Source organism: Hyla sarda, chromosome 1 (assembly GCF_029499605.1).
Source record: "Hyla sarda isolate aHylSar1 chromosome 1, aHylSar1.hap1, whole genome shotgun sequence".
In the NCBI taxonomy this organism is placed as follows: Eukaryota; Metazoa; Chordata; class Amphibia; order Anura; family Hylidae; genus Hyla; species Hyla sarda.
The window spans coordinates 17,919,416-17,934,631 of NC_079189.1; the positions used below are offsets into that span (position 1 = coordinate 17,919,416).

The window sequence follows — 15,216 nt, forward strand, 5'->3', positions numbered from 1 at the left end:
TTGAATTTATTGGTAAAGGGGGTAACATACATTCAGTATATCCTGAGATAATGAATAGAGTAATTTGAGGTAAAATAGTAAAAAAAAAAATATATATATATATATCTCATATGTATACACAGCCCTGGTAAGGTCATCTAAAAATAAATGATTACGTAGGAGTTTTCACCAATGGAAGGAAGAGATCGAACGCATTGGAGCGACAAAGTGGGATATTGTACTGAGAAATATTAGCTATGTATCTCCAAATTAGAATTATCAGCAGTATGCAGTTTAATATTGTGCATAGACTATTATTTGCCTCTTATTTTGGAAAAGATAGGTATAAGAGGTAGTAATTGTAATAGATGTAATATAGAGAAGGCAGGACATGCATGCATATATTATGGAGTTGGCCTGAGATTGTTAATTATTGGAAAGAAGTATACAGCAGGGTTGAGGAGATAATTGGCATACGTATAGAGTTTCCCCCCTGTTGGCAATCCTGGGAGATGGCTCAGATATAAAAGCTAGTAAAAAGATTAAAAAAAAGAAGTCTGAGGATGCTTTTTTATGCTAGTCTGTTGATTATCAAAAATTGGATATCGCCTATGAGTCCTAGTTGTGTTGAATGCTATAATAATATGCGGAAGATAGAAGGTTATTTTGTGGAGAGGAGAAAAGTAGAGATGAGCAAACTTTTCAAAAATTCGATTCGGCCGATTCACCGAATTTTCCGAAAAAGTTTGTTTCGATCCGAATTTGTTCGCGGCGAATCGATATTAAAAAAGGCTATTTCTAGCCTACATACAGCCTCTATAGGGGTATAGAACACTTTGCTGTGTTCTAAAACACATATGGAGTGTGCCTGGGTAGTGAAATAATACTGTTATTCAGAATAACATGCAGATTACCGGCATCGCTCTTAGATTCACTGCTGCACAGCAGCACAATGACAGAGCCTGGTGGTGGCATCAGTGTCAGGAGACCATATAGTGACTGAATGACACAGCGTGGAGGTGTTGGCAGCATGAGGACACCATATAGTGGATGAATGGCACAGCTTGGAGGTGTTGGCAGCATGAGGAGACCATATAGTGGGTGAATGGCACAGCGTGGAGGTGTTGGCAGCATGAGGAGACCATATAGTGGGTGAATGGCACAGCTTGGAGGTGTTGGCAGCATGAGGAGACCATATAGTGGGTGAATGGCACAGCGTGGAGGTGTTGGCAGCATGAGGAGACCATATAGTGGCTGAATGGCACAGCGTGGAGGTGTTGGCAGCATGAGGACACCATATAGTGGGTGAATGGCACAGCGTGGAGGTGTTGGCAGCATGAGGACACCATATAGTGACTGAATGGACAGCGTGGACATGTTGGCAGCATGAGGACACCATATAGTGGCTAAATGGCACAGCGTGGAGGTGTTGGCAGCATGAGGACACCATATAGTGACTGAATGGCACAGCGTGGAGGTGTTGGCAGCATGAGGACACCATATATTGGCTGAATGGCACAGTGTGGAGTTGGCTGTTGCACGAGTACACTACACACCAGGGCTTCACAATCCCCCCAAAAAAACAACACAATATGAGAAATGTTTGACAAAGATTTCTCATAGGTAGCACCCGCTATCCAAAAATGTTAAATTCCCAGACCCAGGCCCCACCTCTGCGGCATCAGGAACCCATTTATTGCCTGAAGGACACAGCCTGGAGTTGGCTGATGCACCAGTACACACAGGGCTTCACAATCCGCCCCAAAATCAACAAAATTGTATAATAAAAAAAATATATATTATACCTTTGTGTAAAAACAAGCGCATATCCAACATTTCAGAAGACTCTATAATGCAGGACGGTGGACCACCCAAAGACTTTCTTCTCAAAAATAATGAACCACACAGTTTTTTATTTTTTTTTCTTAATTTAAATTCCTAGACCCAGGCCCCACCTCAGCTGCATCAGTAACCCATAGATTGCCTGAAAGACACAGCCTGGAGTTGACTGATGCACGAGTACACACCCAGGCTTCACAATCCACCCCAAAAAACAGCAATTTTTTTTTTGAAATTGTCTGACGAAATACCTTTGTGTAAAAACAAGCGCATATACAGCAGTTCAGAAGACTCTATAATGCAGGATCTGATTGGTTGTTATGGGCAACTGGGCAACTTTTCCTCTGGACAGGTTTTGATAAATCTCCCCGGTGGTCATTTTACCTGTATGTCATCTGTGCATTTACTGATGGTTGACATTGTTTGAAATTTTTACAATTCGGGGGTCACTACGCGAGCAACTCAGCATGCATCGTGCCATTTGTGACAGTGACTCGCTGGGACTACATGCCTCCATCTCCACTTTATACTGCCACGGTGTGTCTGGGTCCTCTGTCTCGCCTCCCTCGTAATAACTCTCCAGCTCCTCTGGCTGCTCCTGCTCCTCCTCTCCTGTCCAATGACTAGAAACACCGGCCATCTCATCCACCGTAAACTGTGCTCCGCTCTGCCCCTCATCATCCTCCTCCTCCTCCTCCAGTTCATCCCCCACAGGACTTCTGATGTAGGCGCAACATCTCCATTGCCGTGACCAGCCATGTTTTCAATCATTTTTTGGAGTAAATGTAGGAGTGGAATTACGTCGTTCATGGCGTAATTCCAGCGACTAACAAAAAATGTGGCTTCCTCAAAGGGCCTCAGCAAACGGCAGGTGTCACGTATGAGCTGCCACTCGTTCACATTGAAGTGGAGGCCGAGGACACGGGGGAGGAGGAGGAGGCGCACACTGTAAAAGGACCAACTGCCTGGGAGCGAGAGCGTGGAGGAGGAAGCGGTGTGACCTGTCCAAGTTGCTGTTGTGGCTGTGCAGGAACAACATTTACCCAGTGGGCCGTAAAAGACAAGTATTGTCCCTGCCCGTAGTTACAGCTCCACACGTCGGCGCTGCCGTGCACTTTTGAACACACCGACAGGCTCAAGGACTGGCCCACCTTCTCTTGTACAAACTTATGCAGGGCTGGTACTGCCTTCTTCGCAAAGAAATGACGGCTTGGGACTCTCCACCTGGGCTCGGCACAAGCCATCAATTCCCTGAAAGCTGCAGAGTCCACCAGTTGGAAAGGGAGGGACTGCAACACCAGCAACTTGGACAGGAGCACATTCAACTTCTGCGCCATTGGATGAGTGGGTGCATACTGTTGTCTCTTGGACATGGCTTCTCCTATCGATTGTTGGCGGAATGACTGACTTCGGCTGAGGTGTTGGAGCCTTGGCTGGATGACGGAGGGAGCGGATGGCCACTGGGTGATGCGGCACGCTGGACCACTACCTCGGAGCCACGGTTATCCCAGGCCGCTTTATGGTGGCGAATCATGTGTTGACACAGGGCCGTGGTGCCGAGATTGGGACCCTGGCCACGCTTCACTTTCTGCTGACAGATTTTGCATGTGGCTACGCTAAGGTCCTCCAGATTCTTTATGAAGAACAACCACACCGCAGAGTAGCTGATTTTCCCACCCGCAGTCCGCACTATTTGACTGCTATTGGCGCCGTCTCCAGGAACCCCTGTTCCACTACCTCCCAGAATGGTAGCTTGCCGCAAAGCAGGTGGTCTCCCCCTGGCACGTTTGGCTCCTGAATTTCCACTACTGCCACCACCACGCTGATTGCCAGCCGTGCTACCGCCTTGCTGCCTCATAGACAAAGAGCAAATCTCTTCTCCTGATAAAGCCCCGGCTTCTGCACCCGGCTCCCAATTGCGATCGGCTTCATCATCATCAAAAGATGTGTGCACGTCACTGATGTCCTCCTCGTGTTCCACAACAGTGTCTGCCTCAGGACCCTGAACAATTGCAACACCGCCTCCCACGTCACTCTCCGCATCACTACTTGGCCGCCTTGCGGAGCAAGCGACGCATGTCTCCTCACATTCTTGGCTGCCCATTAGCTGCTGACTGTCCTCTATTACATCGTCCTCGCTAAATAGTGGAGCTGAACCCAAAGCATGAGATACTTATTTGGGAGAGGGAACAGCATAGGACAAAGGCAATGGGATTACGGGGACTGCTCCTGGGCCATGCCAACTGTGGGTTGTGTCTGAGGAACCCACCGACTCTTGACTGGGGTTGTCAGATGTCGCTTGTGATGATGGGGATGAGCGTGCAAACCAATTGACGAGGAGAGATGGGTCGACGACACGACCGCTGGGTGTTAACGGGAGCTCAGGCCTATTGCTACGACTCCTGCTGCCACTCGCCCCAAGTCTGCTGCCAACTCTGCCTGACGTATGTAGGCCTCTGCCCCTTCTCTGTGCACATCCTGGCACTTCCCTGCCTGACATACTTAGTGCGTTTATGAGGGTGCTACAATACGCCACACTACTCTTTAAACGGTATTTGTCTAGAACAGCAGCAGGCGATTACTTACGGCTGTCCTTTCAAAGTATATAGGCCCTAGACAGAATAACAGTTACTAAATAGTACACTCCTTTGTTGTATGTATGCCCTTTGCAATGATGAGCGCACTGATATGCGTATTTCTATGCAGAAAAAAACGCTTTTTTTTGTTTAATACACCAGCCGGTGTATACTAATGTGTGGAATAGCACTGAATTTAGCACAGAGACAGAATAACAGTTACTAAATAGTACAATCCTTTGTTGTATGTAGGCCCTTTGCAATGATGAGCGCACTGTTAAGCGTATTTATACGCAGAAAAAATTCTTTTTTTGTTGTATACACCAGCCGGTGTATACTAATGTGTGGAATAGCACTGAATTTAGCACCGAGACAGAAATACAGGTAGTAAATAATTTGTTGTATGTAGGCCCTTTGCAATGATGAGCGCACTGTTGAGCGTATTTATACGCAGAAAAAACTTTTTTTTTCTTTCATACAGCAGCACGTGTGGTATAACACTGAATTTAGCACAGAGACAGATTAACAGGTGAAAAATGGTAAAAGGCACTAAAGTCCACACTAATATGACCTATTTCTGAACAGCAGCAGGACCCAACTGGGCAGCACCACAGAATTTTTTTTTTATTTTTTTTACAGGGATTACACCCTAAATTGCACTCTGTCACACAATTGTGAGAATCAGATTTGTGGAGCAACAGAAAAAACTCAATTGGGCTGAAAAAAGAGGAGATTAGATGCTCCATACAGGTAAAACAGCTGTGAGATCTATGACACAGGTGACTGCTATGCAGCACCTCTATGCCTGTTATATGGAGTAAGGAGAATACGAGGTTTTGCTAGAGTCGTTCTCGGTCAGAACAGCAGAAACACTGTGCCCTGTGTCTTTCCCTAATGCTGATGTCATCGCTAATCGTAGCGGTTGGATGTTGTATAACGCCGTTGTATGCGATCAGCACACAGACGTGCAGTCACTTCCTTTCCCTATCTCGTGCATAGGAGAAATGACCAGAGGGAAGATGGCCGCCGATTATATAGGACTGTCACATCACAGGGGTCAGTGAACACTGATAGGCTGCATCTGACATGTGATTTAGGGTCAGCCCGCCTACCTTGATTCCCGCGCCAGCTTCCGGCCCTCCCATGGTGCCTTGCCCCATGTACTCACATGTGGAGCCACCATCTTAGGTCTAAAACAGCCTAGAACCCAGGAAAATGGAGTGTAATAAAGCAATTCGTGCGCTCGAATCGCGGCGAAGTTCGTATTCGATCAGAATCGAATTTTTCCTGAAATTCGTAACGAATTCGGGTTCGTCAGATTCGATTCGCTCATCTCTAGAGAGAAGAGTTTTTTCTTTTCACTGGTTGTTGTTGTTGATGTTGAAATGTAAAGAGGTGGGGAATCTGGAGGGCAGGAGATGAAATGGATTGTAGAACTGACAGGGGGATTATTAGATTATTAAATGATGAATTATTAAAGGGTGATAAACATTTTTTTAAATATAAACTTCTATAGGATGGGTAAATTAATGATAAAGTGATACTGTGTAAAAGTCCCCTGACCTCCTGGCTCCCTGCCATCTAATGGATTAATAAATGTAGGACTGGGAAGGGTAGAGTGGGTGGTAAGGGTATTTATTGTACTGATAAAGTTGAGTGTGATATTCTGTTCTTTTTGTATTTGAATAAGAAATAAAAGGGAAAAAATAAGTGCTGCAGCAGCTGGGAGAGACCTGCTGGAGAGTTGGAGAGATCAGAAGCAATTCCAGTACAGCCTGTGTGAGCAGTAAGAGAAACTGCAGCTGGATTAACCTGATTACTGTCAGTGTAAATGTAAGCCTGAAGCCCTTCTTCCCAGTCCTACAACAGGGCAGCTTGTCTTAAACAAGTAAAGGCCTGGAGGTCCGGTTGTGGACATTCTAAGAGTTCATTAGAATACAGTTGGACATCTCTAAAACTCCTTTACACAGGGATTCATTCTGATTGCCGTATTGGAGTCGAGAAGAATGTCTTCCCCCTGGTATGGGGCTACTGGCATCAGCCTCATAAGGGTTTTGTTGCCTTTTTCTGGATCAACACAGCAGGAACACAAAAGGTTGAACTTGACATACTCTGGTATTTTTCAACTTTTATTCAACTATGTAACAATTTTTTTAATAGATTTTCATGTGCAAAATTTTGAGCATCTTTCCAGTCGTCCTAGCTCTGGGATGCTTATAATTTGTCATTATTCCAAAATAGATCCCAAAAAATGTTAATCCAGCAATTCCTTAAAGGAGTACTCCAGTGAAATAAAACTTATCCCCTATCCAAAGGTTTAGATCACAGGGGGGATCCACTGCTGGGATTTCTTGCACGGGACCATCCCCAGCAGACGCCAGAAAGGGGGTATCCCGAACCCGCACGAATTGGTGGGCAACATGAAAATACATGGGGGGGGGGGGGGGGTCGGCCTGGCTTCTTGCGGGGGTTGTCATGCCTCCTTCCTGGGGACTGCCAGAGTCCCATGCAGGAACGGTTGGACCCCCGGGATCTATAACTTATCCCTTATCCTTTAGATAGGGGTTAAGTTTTATTTAAAGGGGTATTCCAGGCAAAAACTTTTTTTTTTATATCAACTGGCTCCGGAAAGTTAACCAGATTTGTAAATTACAGTACTTCTATTAAAAAAATCTTAATCCTTCCAATAGTTATTAGCTTCTGAAGTTGAGTTGCTGTTTTCTGTCTAACTGCTTTCTGATGACTCACATCCCGGTAGCTGTCCAGCTCCTATGGGGATATTCTCCCATCATGCAAGGGATATTCTCCCATCATGCACAGCTCCCGTGATGTGACATTATCATTGAGCAGATAGACAGAAAACTTCAGAAGCTAATAACTATTGGAAGGATTAAGATTTTTTAATAGAAGTAATTTACAAATCTGTTTAACTTTCCGGAACCAGTTGATATATAAAAAAAAGGTTTTGCCTGGAATACCCCTTTAACTTGAGTACTCCTTTAATATTTTGCAAACAGTGCCTCCAATGTGGAGGTTACATTTAACCACCCAAAAAGCTGTTACTTCCATGAAGGAGTTTTCTGGATGTTACATGTACATGTACCCTGCGTATATGACTCCCATTACAAGAAGCTGAGGAGTCTTCCTGGCAGTGACCTCAGAAGTAGGAGGAATCTACTAATAATAACCCGTAGAGAATCAGCAGCATTCATATCATGGCTGCGTGATAAGGTCACTCCACCTACAGGAGCCAACGTAACCATGTCCAATGGTCTTTGGCAGGGATTCCCAAACTTTGTCATCCAGGAGAACCTCAAACCAGTAGAAGACCATACAGTGGGAAGCTAATGTTTTCCATACAGTCAACATGATGTGACATCACTCTGAGCTACATTGCAATAAGGTATCAACAGGAGAGTCCTGAAGAGAATAAATATTAAAGAGTTTGTTCCTGTGTGTGGCCACCATTATGAAAACGGGCTAGCTGGTCCTTGAAGACCCTGCACAGGAACTAGTATTGCAGACGAGTGGTCTCAGATACACAACTACCTGGCTAGCATAGAGTGTACAATTTACTTTTATTTAACTTGGCTCATTTAACGTCAACAGGATCAAGCTGCAATACCACACACAACCTGAGGACAAGAGTGGAGCTCTTTTTTTGCTAGACACCAACTTTTCTAATCCTGGATAACCCTAAATCTAGTGCAAATTTGTTAAGCGTTTTAATATAGTGAATTCTTTTTAAGATATGGAAAGATTCTTGTTTATGTGAAAACTGAAAACAGGTACAGGCAAAAAAAAATTCCAGCTCATATAGTTGATTATTTGTTACAATGTGTCAGTCTAGACAGCCCTGAGCTAAAATGATATATGCAGGGTGAACTTCTGAGTTGTATTGTTATATTTTGGACTACTGTGTTGTAATGTGCTTAATATCAACTGCATGTAATTCGATGGAATGAATCTATGCCTGTAATGTAGATGGGTGCCACTATACTGCTATAGACTATATATACATAGGCTGAAAGTAGGAAGTTAGTCAGTGTGTGGCTGAGACCACATGGAATGCCAGGGGAATCTGTGCAGCTCAGTTAGGAGGCTGGTGTTTCCCAACCAGGGTGCCTACAGGTGTTGCAAAACTACATCTCCTAGCATGCCCGGACAGCCTTTGGAGTAGGCAGAAGTCATAGCCAGGCGAGTGTGCACAACAAATGCAAGACTATAGTATCTTTTACTGGTGCCATGGCAGTGTTACTCTGCCGGGAGGAGTGCTGTCAAGTTGAGGTGTAAAATAGGTTCACACTTCATAATCTCCGCACAGGATTCCAAATAGAGATTCTGCTACACTAATCTAGCATTGAGGAGAATAGGTCCTCAGCTGACCCATTTACAATGTGGAAGTTGAAAATGCCGCCACAGAAATTAACACGGCGAAAGAATGAACATGTTTATTCTTTTGGCCAATTATGCACCAACTGCATTGCCATTAATAGTAACACTGGAGGTCTGCGCCTTCCTAGTGCCAAAAGGAATTTATCAGCTGCCGCTCAGACGGAATCTCACCTGGAAACTCTTCGGGTAGAGATTCTGCAGAGTGAACATACCTTTATGCTATGTTTAGAAAGACCCTATGGAACTGAACTGTATTAAGAGCCTGTACAAATGTGACTGGTGTGCAAGCAACACGCATGCAACTAAGGTTGGTCAAGGCAATTCTGGGAGTAAGTAGCGACATATCGGTCACAAAGGCCCCTGAAGGCAATAGGGCTCTGTACTATAGTGGCTGTGAATACAACAATTGAAAGCATACCTGTCAGATCCCCCCCCCCAAAAAAAAAAACAAAGCTGTTATATGTTGCTCAGTATCTCATCCTGACCATGTACATATCATTTTTATGTGTCTATGACCTATATTTCTCTCAGCTTTATTTTAATTAATTAATGCTGTCGACCAAAAGCAGGGGGGCAGGTCCCTTTCTTCTCCTCAGGTGATAACCACTCCCCCTCCTGCACTCTCCTCAGTCACTGCTCAGGGGAGTGCACATCTGTAACCCTTTCCTTTCTGGTTTTATGCTATACACACACACTGTGTTCTTACAACTTTTGCAAAACTACAGCTCCCAGCATGCCCACACATCCTTTGAGTTGTAGTTTTGCAACAGCTGGAGGCATATGATTGGTAAAACTGAGATTTACAGCAATGTTTAGATACATACACACACACACACACACTGACTTAATTTATTCATACACATTCACATTACCTAGACAACACATATTTACACACATACTTATATCCACTCACACATATACATTCAAGGATACTTCCTTTAAAAAAATAAAAAAAAATCCTCCATTCAGTCCCCAGCTTCTTTCATCATCTGCTCACAGGCAGCAGTGTACTCATGCCCCTCCCCCCTTCTCCTCACACCAGGAGACTGTGAAGTAAACACCGGACTGGAAGAGCGGTGGTCGGAACACTGAAGTGGGGCAGTACACAGGCATACAGCCTCCAGCCTGACTCCTGTGACTCCCACCAAAAAAAATTAAAAAAAATGGCACATACTCTTATATGCCCAGGCCTATTTTTGGTCTCAGTCTGTTCCTTACTTGACAAGTCTCACTGGAAGGGAAGGGGGACTGTCGGGGGAGGGGGCATCATAATGAAGTGCTCCGTCTTCCAGGCAGACTTAATCTGGAAATACTGAAATTTTTTTTTTATTAAAGCAATTGCAAATTGGTTTTGCATGCTTTACAACATATCAAAAGGTTTTATATCTGACGGTGCCCATTTAAGTGTATGGGAACCTTTAGACCCACAACTCCGTGAAAGGTTTGACCAAAAGCCTTCAAGCATCTTGGGTGTAACCTGACCTTAGAGTTCAGAAGAGGTTTACTGCGGTTCTGGGACTAAACATGGGGAAGATTTATCAAAATCTGTGCAAAGGACAAGTGGAGCAGTTGCCCATAGCAACCAATCAAATCACTTCTATTTTTACAGGCCAAGAGTGACAACCGTTACATGTTTATTCCATGCTCAAGTGTCCATACCTCGCGTCAAGAGAAGTCATATAAGAGAAGTTGTGGTTTGTGCTAAAAAGGTTCTCCATGACGTCTCTTTGAAGGGTAAGAGGATTTCTATTGCTTCACGCTTGGGTGACCATGACTAATGCCATCAGCAGCACATCTTTTTCTCCAGTTTTCAGCCTTTTGCTACAATTTACTATAATAAAATTAATTAGCCTAGAGTCCAAGATGTTTAGAATTGTCCAGAAGAATAGGACCCAAGTCGCACCTTGGAAGAAGATGCCATCACTCCATTCATTGTCTATGGCCCAGATTTAACAAACAAGTGGAGAGATTTTCCCACAGCGACCAATCACAGTTCAGCTAACGAGCTCTGGTAAAGTGAAAGCTGAGCGGTGATTGGTTGCTATGGGAAAATCACTACATTTTTTTCTCTCACACAGTTTGATAACTCTGGGTCTATGAGAGCTTCGGCGAAAGCTGGGCACTCTACTCCTGTGCTCTTAAAGATTTTTAATGGTGTGGTCTTGCACATGTACGACCTACCGCTCCATTCCTACTAGATACTTGGATCCCCGCTCTTGAGATTGCAGGGGGGGGGGGGGGGGGGATTGTTCTCCTTTGTGAACAAAGCAGACTGGCAGCTCGTAGTGTTTAGGACTCCAGCATGAGTCTGAAATGCTTGCTGCCAGGACTGGTAGGGAGACCCCTAGTGGTCATTTCTTCAAAGTGGAAAATTAAATAGAAAGAAGAATATTTTTTAATAACATGCAATTGTAAAGTTATTCTGCATACATTAATCTATAATATATCAAAAGTTTTTTTGATGAGAGGTACCCTTTAATGAAGATTTTACATCATTCCTCATGTGATTTCTGTGTGAATACAGTAGAGACAAAATAATTTAATAGATTGGTCTTTTGCTTATCCTCCACAATTAAACCTGCTTTTGGTTTTAAGTTTCTTATTATATAGATGCTATAGGAATCAGTAATGAGACATCAGGCACAGAGCAAAACTGGAATGGCAGTCCTTGTTGAAACATACTCCTTGTGTATAGTCCTGTATTACAGAAATATTTCCCAACATCACAACAATGTTATATACACCTCTGTAACTCAGCATGGAGCATGCCATGAATACTTGCATTTTAGATTCAGTTTAGGTTAGACTTTCAGACACAGACACAGCAGGGTAAGGCTTTCCAAACTGGCAGCCGCCAATGATCACTGTTATTAAAGGGGTACTCCGCTGCTCAGCGTTTGGAACAGCGCTTGGAACAAACTGTTTTGAATGCTGGAGACGGCAGTTCATGATGTCATAGCCTCGTCCTGCCCTGCCCCCTCCCATAGACTTGCATTGAGGGGGCAGGGCGGGACGTCATGAGGGGGCAGGTATATAACGTCACGAGCTACCGGTGCCGTCTCCACCATTCGGAACAGTTCCAAGCAGCGGAGTACCCCTTTAAGTGGACATGGCGCTGATGCTGATTTGACTTGTAATCAGTCAGCTGCCGAGACTGACAGGTGATGTACCTGACGCTGTGCCGAGGAGCGGCACAGAAGAAGGTCACTCGTCAGATCGCCCAAGACTACACCGGGGCCTGCCAAAGCACACCAAAAGACACAGGCCAGGTGAAAATGCAATGGCACATCATGGGATCAAGGGAGTTATGTGACTTGGGGAGGGGGGGGGGGGTGAAATGACATAGTGAAGTATCAAGGGGGGGGGAGTGATGTGGCAAAAATGATGATAATGGGGGGACAACGATGTGACAAAGGGGGTGGTCATTAGGGGGCAATGAAATGGCATGGGAGGATCAAGCGGTGGGGATGAAATGGAATGGCATGGGGGAATTATGTGGCACAAAAAGGGTTCAAAGGGGAGGAACGAGGTGGCACATGGGAGGGATCAAGAAGGGGAATAAAGTGGTACAAGAGGGGGGATGAAATGGCACAGTGTAATGAAGGGGGGATGAAATGGCACAGGGAGTGATGAGGGGGGCATACCATCATATCAGGATATACCTGTAAATGTAATCTGTATACTGTCCGTCCTTCTTGTCTTGTAGTAATGTATTCAGGAAAATGTGACAATCCTGACTGATAAGTATGCCTATGTACAGGAGGCCTGATATGACTGCAGATAATAACCAGAATACTAAGATGATGATAATACTATTATTACTACCAAGTTCACTGAGATGACACTAATATTGACCATGAGGCCGTCATGTTGAGAACAAGCAGTGATCCTTTTGTATGGGGTATTTCCCAGCTGACTGAACCCTTTCACTGTATCCCATGTGTATATCCAGTGACCAGACCCAGGCTATCCGATAGTTAGTGCTTTGCAGGTCATCTCCTTACTTTCCATAAATACCCTTCTCAGCTGTTGTGAGCTGCAAAGTCATCGCTGTATAGTGCAAGCCCCATGCCAGTCAGCCCCCCCAGGAACCCAAGCAAGCCTCTTACCCTGGAAGACCACCGAGCAGTACGAATCGCTGATGTCGGTGTCTGGGGTCTGCACATTTTCTGCATGGAGGATGAATACTCTCAGCATTGCAGCTGATTAAAACAGCAGCAGCAGTGGCGGAAGCACGTTGTCACTGACTGCACTGAGCTGGGAGTGATAGTCTCCCTCCCTTCTCCTGCTCTGTCCTAGTGAGAAGTCTGAGCTCATCAGCCCTGTCACACACAGCCCTGCCTATGACCACTCGGTAGAGCAGGTGTCTACCCTCTTACTAAAATAAGTCTTCAGACCCCTCTATGACGCTGCACACATGGTGGCTACATCTACTGTACATATATAATTATATACAGTATATACCCAGGTTATACCAGCATGGTCCATATCACTATATACAGGGGATATATAACTTATACCAGCTGTACATATATAATTATATACACTATATACCCAGGCTATACCAGCATGGTCCATATCACTGTATACAGGAGATATATAACTTATACCAGCTGTACATATATATTATATACAGTATATACCCAGGTTATACCAGCATGGTCCATATCACTATATACAGGAGATATATAACTTATACCAGCTGTACATATATATTATATACAGTATATACCCAGGTTATACCAGCATGGTCCATATCACTATATACAGATAATGTATAATTATACCAGCTGTACATATATAATTATACACAGTATATATCCAGGTTATACCAGCATGGTCCATATCACTATATACAGGAGATATATAACTTATACCAGCTGTACATATATATATTATATACAGTATATACCAGGTTATACCAGCATGGTCCATATCACTATATACAGGAGATATATAACTTATACCAGCTGTGCATATATAATTATATACAGTATATACCCAGGTTATACCACCATGGTCCATATCACTATATACAGGAGATATATAACTTATACCAGCTGTACATATATATATTATATACAGTATATACCAGGTTATACCAGCATGGTCCATATCACTATATACAGGAGATATATAACTTATACCAGCTGTACATATATATTATATACAGTATATACCCAGGTTATACCAGCATGGTCCATATCACTATATACAGGAGATATATAACTTATACCAGCTGTACATATATATTATATACAGTATATACCCAGGTTATACCAGCATGGTCCATATCACTATATACAGGAGATATATAACTTATACCAGCTGTACATATATATTATATACAGTATATACCCAGGTTATACCAGCATGGTCCATATCACTATATACAGGAGATATATAACTTATACCAGCTGTACATATATATTATATACAGTATATACCCAGGTTATACCAGCATGGTCCATATCACTATATACAGGAGATATATAACTTATACCAGCTGTACATATATATTATATACAGTATATACCCAGGTTATACCAGCATGGTCCATATCACTATATACAGGAGATATATAACTTATACCAGCTGTACATATATAATTATATACAGTATATACCCAGGTTATACCAGCATGGTCCATATTACTATATACAGGAGATATATAACTTATACCAGCTGTACATATATATATAATTATATACAGTATATACTCAGGTTATACCAGCATGGTCCATATCACTATATACAGGAGATATATAACTTATACCTGCTGTACATATATAATTATATACAGTATATACCCAGGTTATACCAGCATGGTCCATATCACTATATACAGGAGATATATAACTTATACCAGCTGTACATATATAATTATATACAGTATATACCCAGGTTATACCAGCATGGTCCATATCACTATATACAGGAGATATATAACTTATACCAGCTGTACATATATATATATATATACAGTATATACCAGGTTATACCAGCATGGTCCATATCACTATATACAGGAGATGAGATATATAACTTATACCAGCTGTACATATATAATTATATACAGTATATACCCAGGTTACACCAGCATGGTCCATATCACTATATACAGGAGATATATAACTTATACCAGTTGTACATATATATTATATACAGTATATACCCAGGTTATACCAGCATGGTCCATATCACTATATACAGGAGATATATAACTTATACCTGCTGTACATATATATATATATATATATATATATATATATATATACAGTATATACCAGGTTATACCAGCATGGTCCATATCACTATATACAGGAGATATATAACTTATACCAGTTGTACATATATATTATATACAGTATATACCCAGGTTATACCAGCATGGTCCATATCACTATATACAGGAGATGAGATATAT

The 15,216-nt window shown here is 43.0% G+C and overlaps 1 protein-coding gene across 2 annotated transcripts in view; it reads right to left on the reverse strand.

Annotated features, from left to right (window-relative positions):
* The window catches only part of DYSF (dysferlin), a 438,078-nt gene extending 425,092 nt beyond the window's left edge, over positions 1 to 12,986 (reverse strand). For both annotated transcript variants that reach the window (XM_056552799.1, XM_056552788.1), the window contains exon 1: positions 12,899 to 12,986. In XM_056552799.1, coding sequence (XP_056408774.1) covers positions 12,899 to 12,986 — 88 coding nt within the window. The remainder of the gene's footprint in view (positions 1 to 12,898) is intronic.
* Positions 12,987 to 15,216: the final 2,230 nt, after the last annotated feature.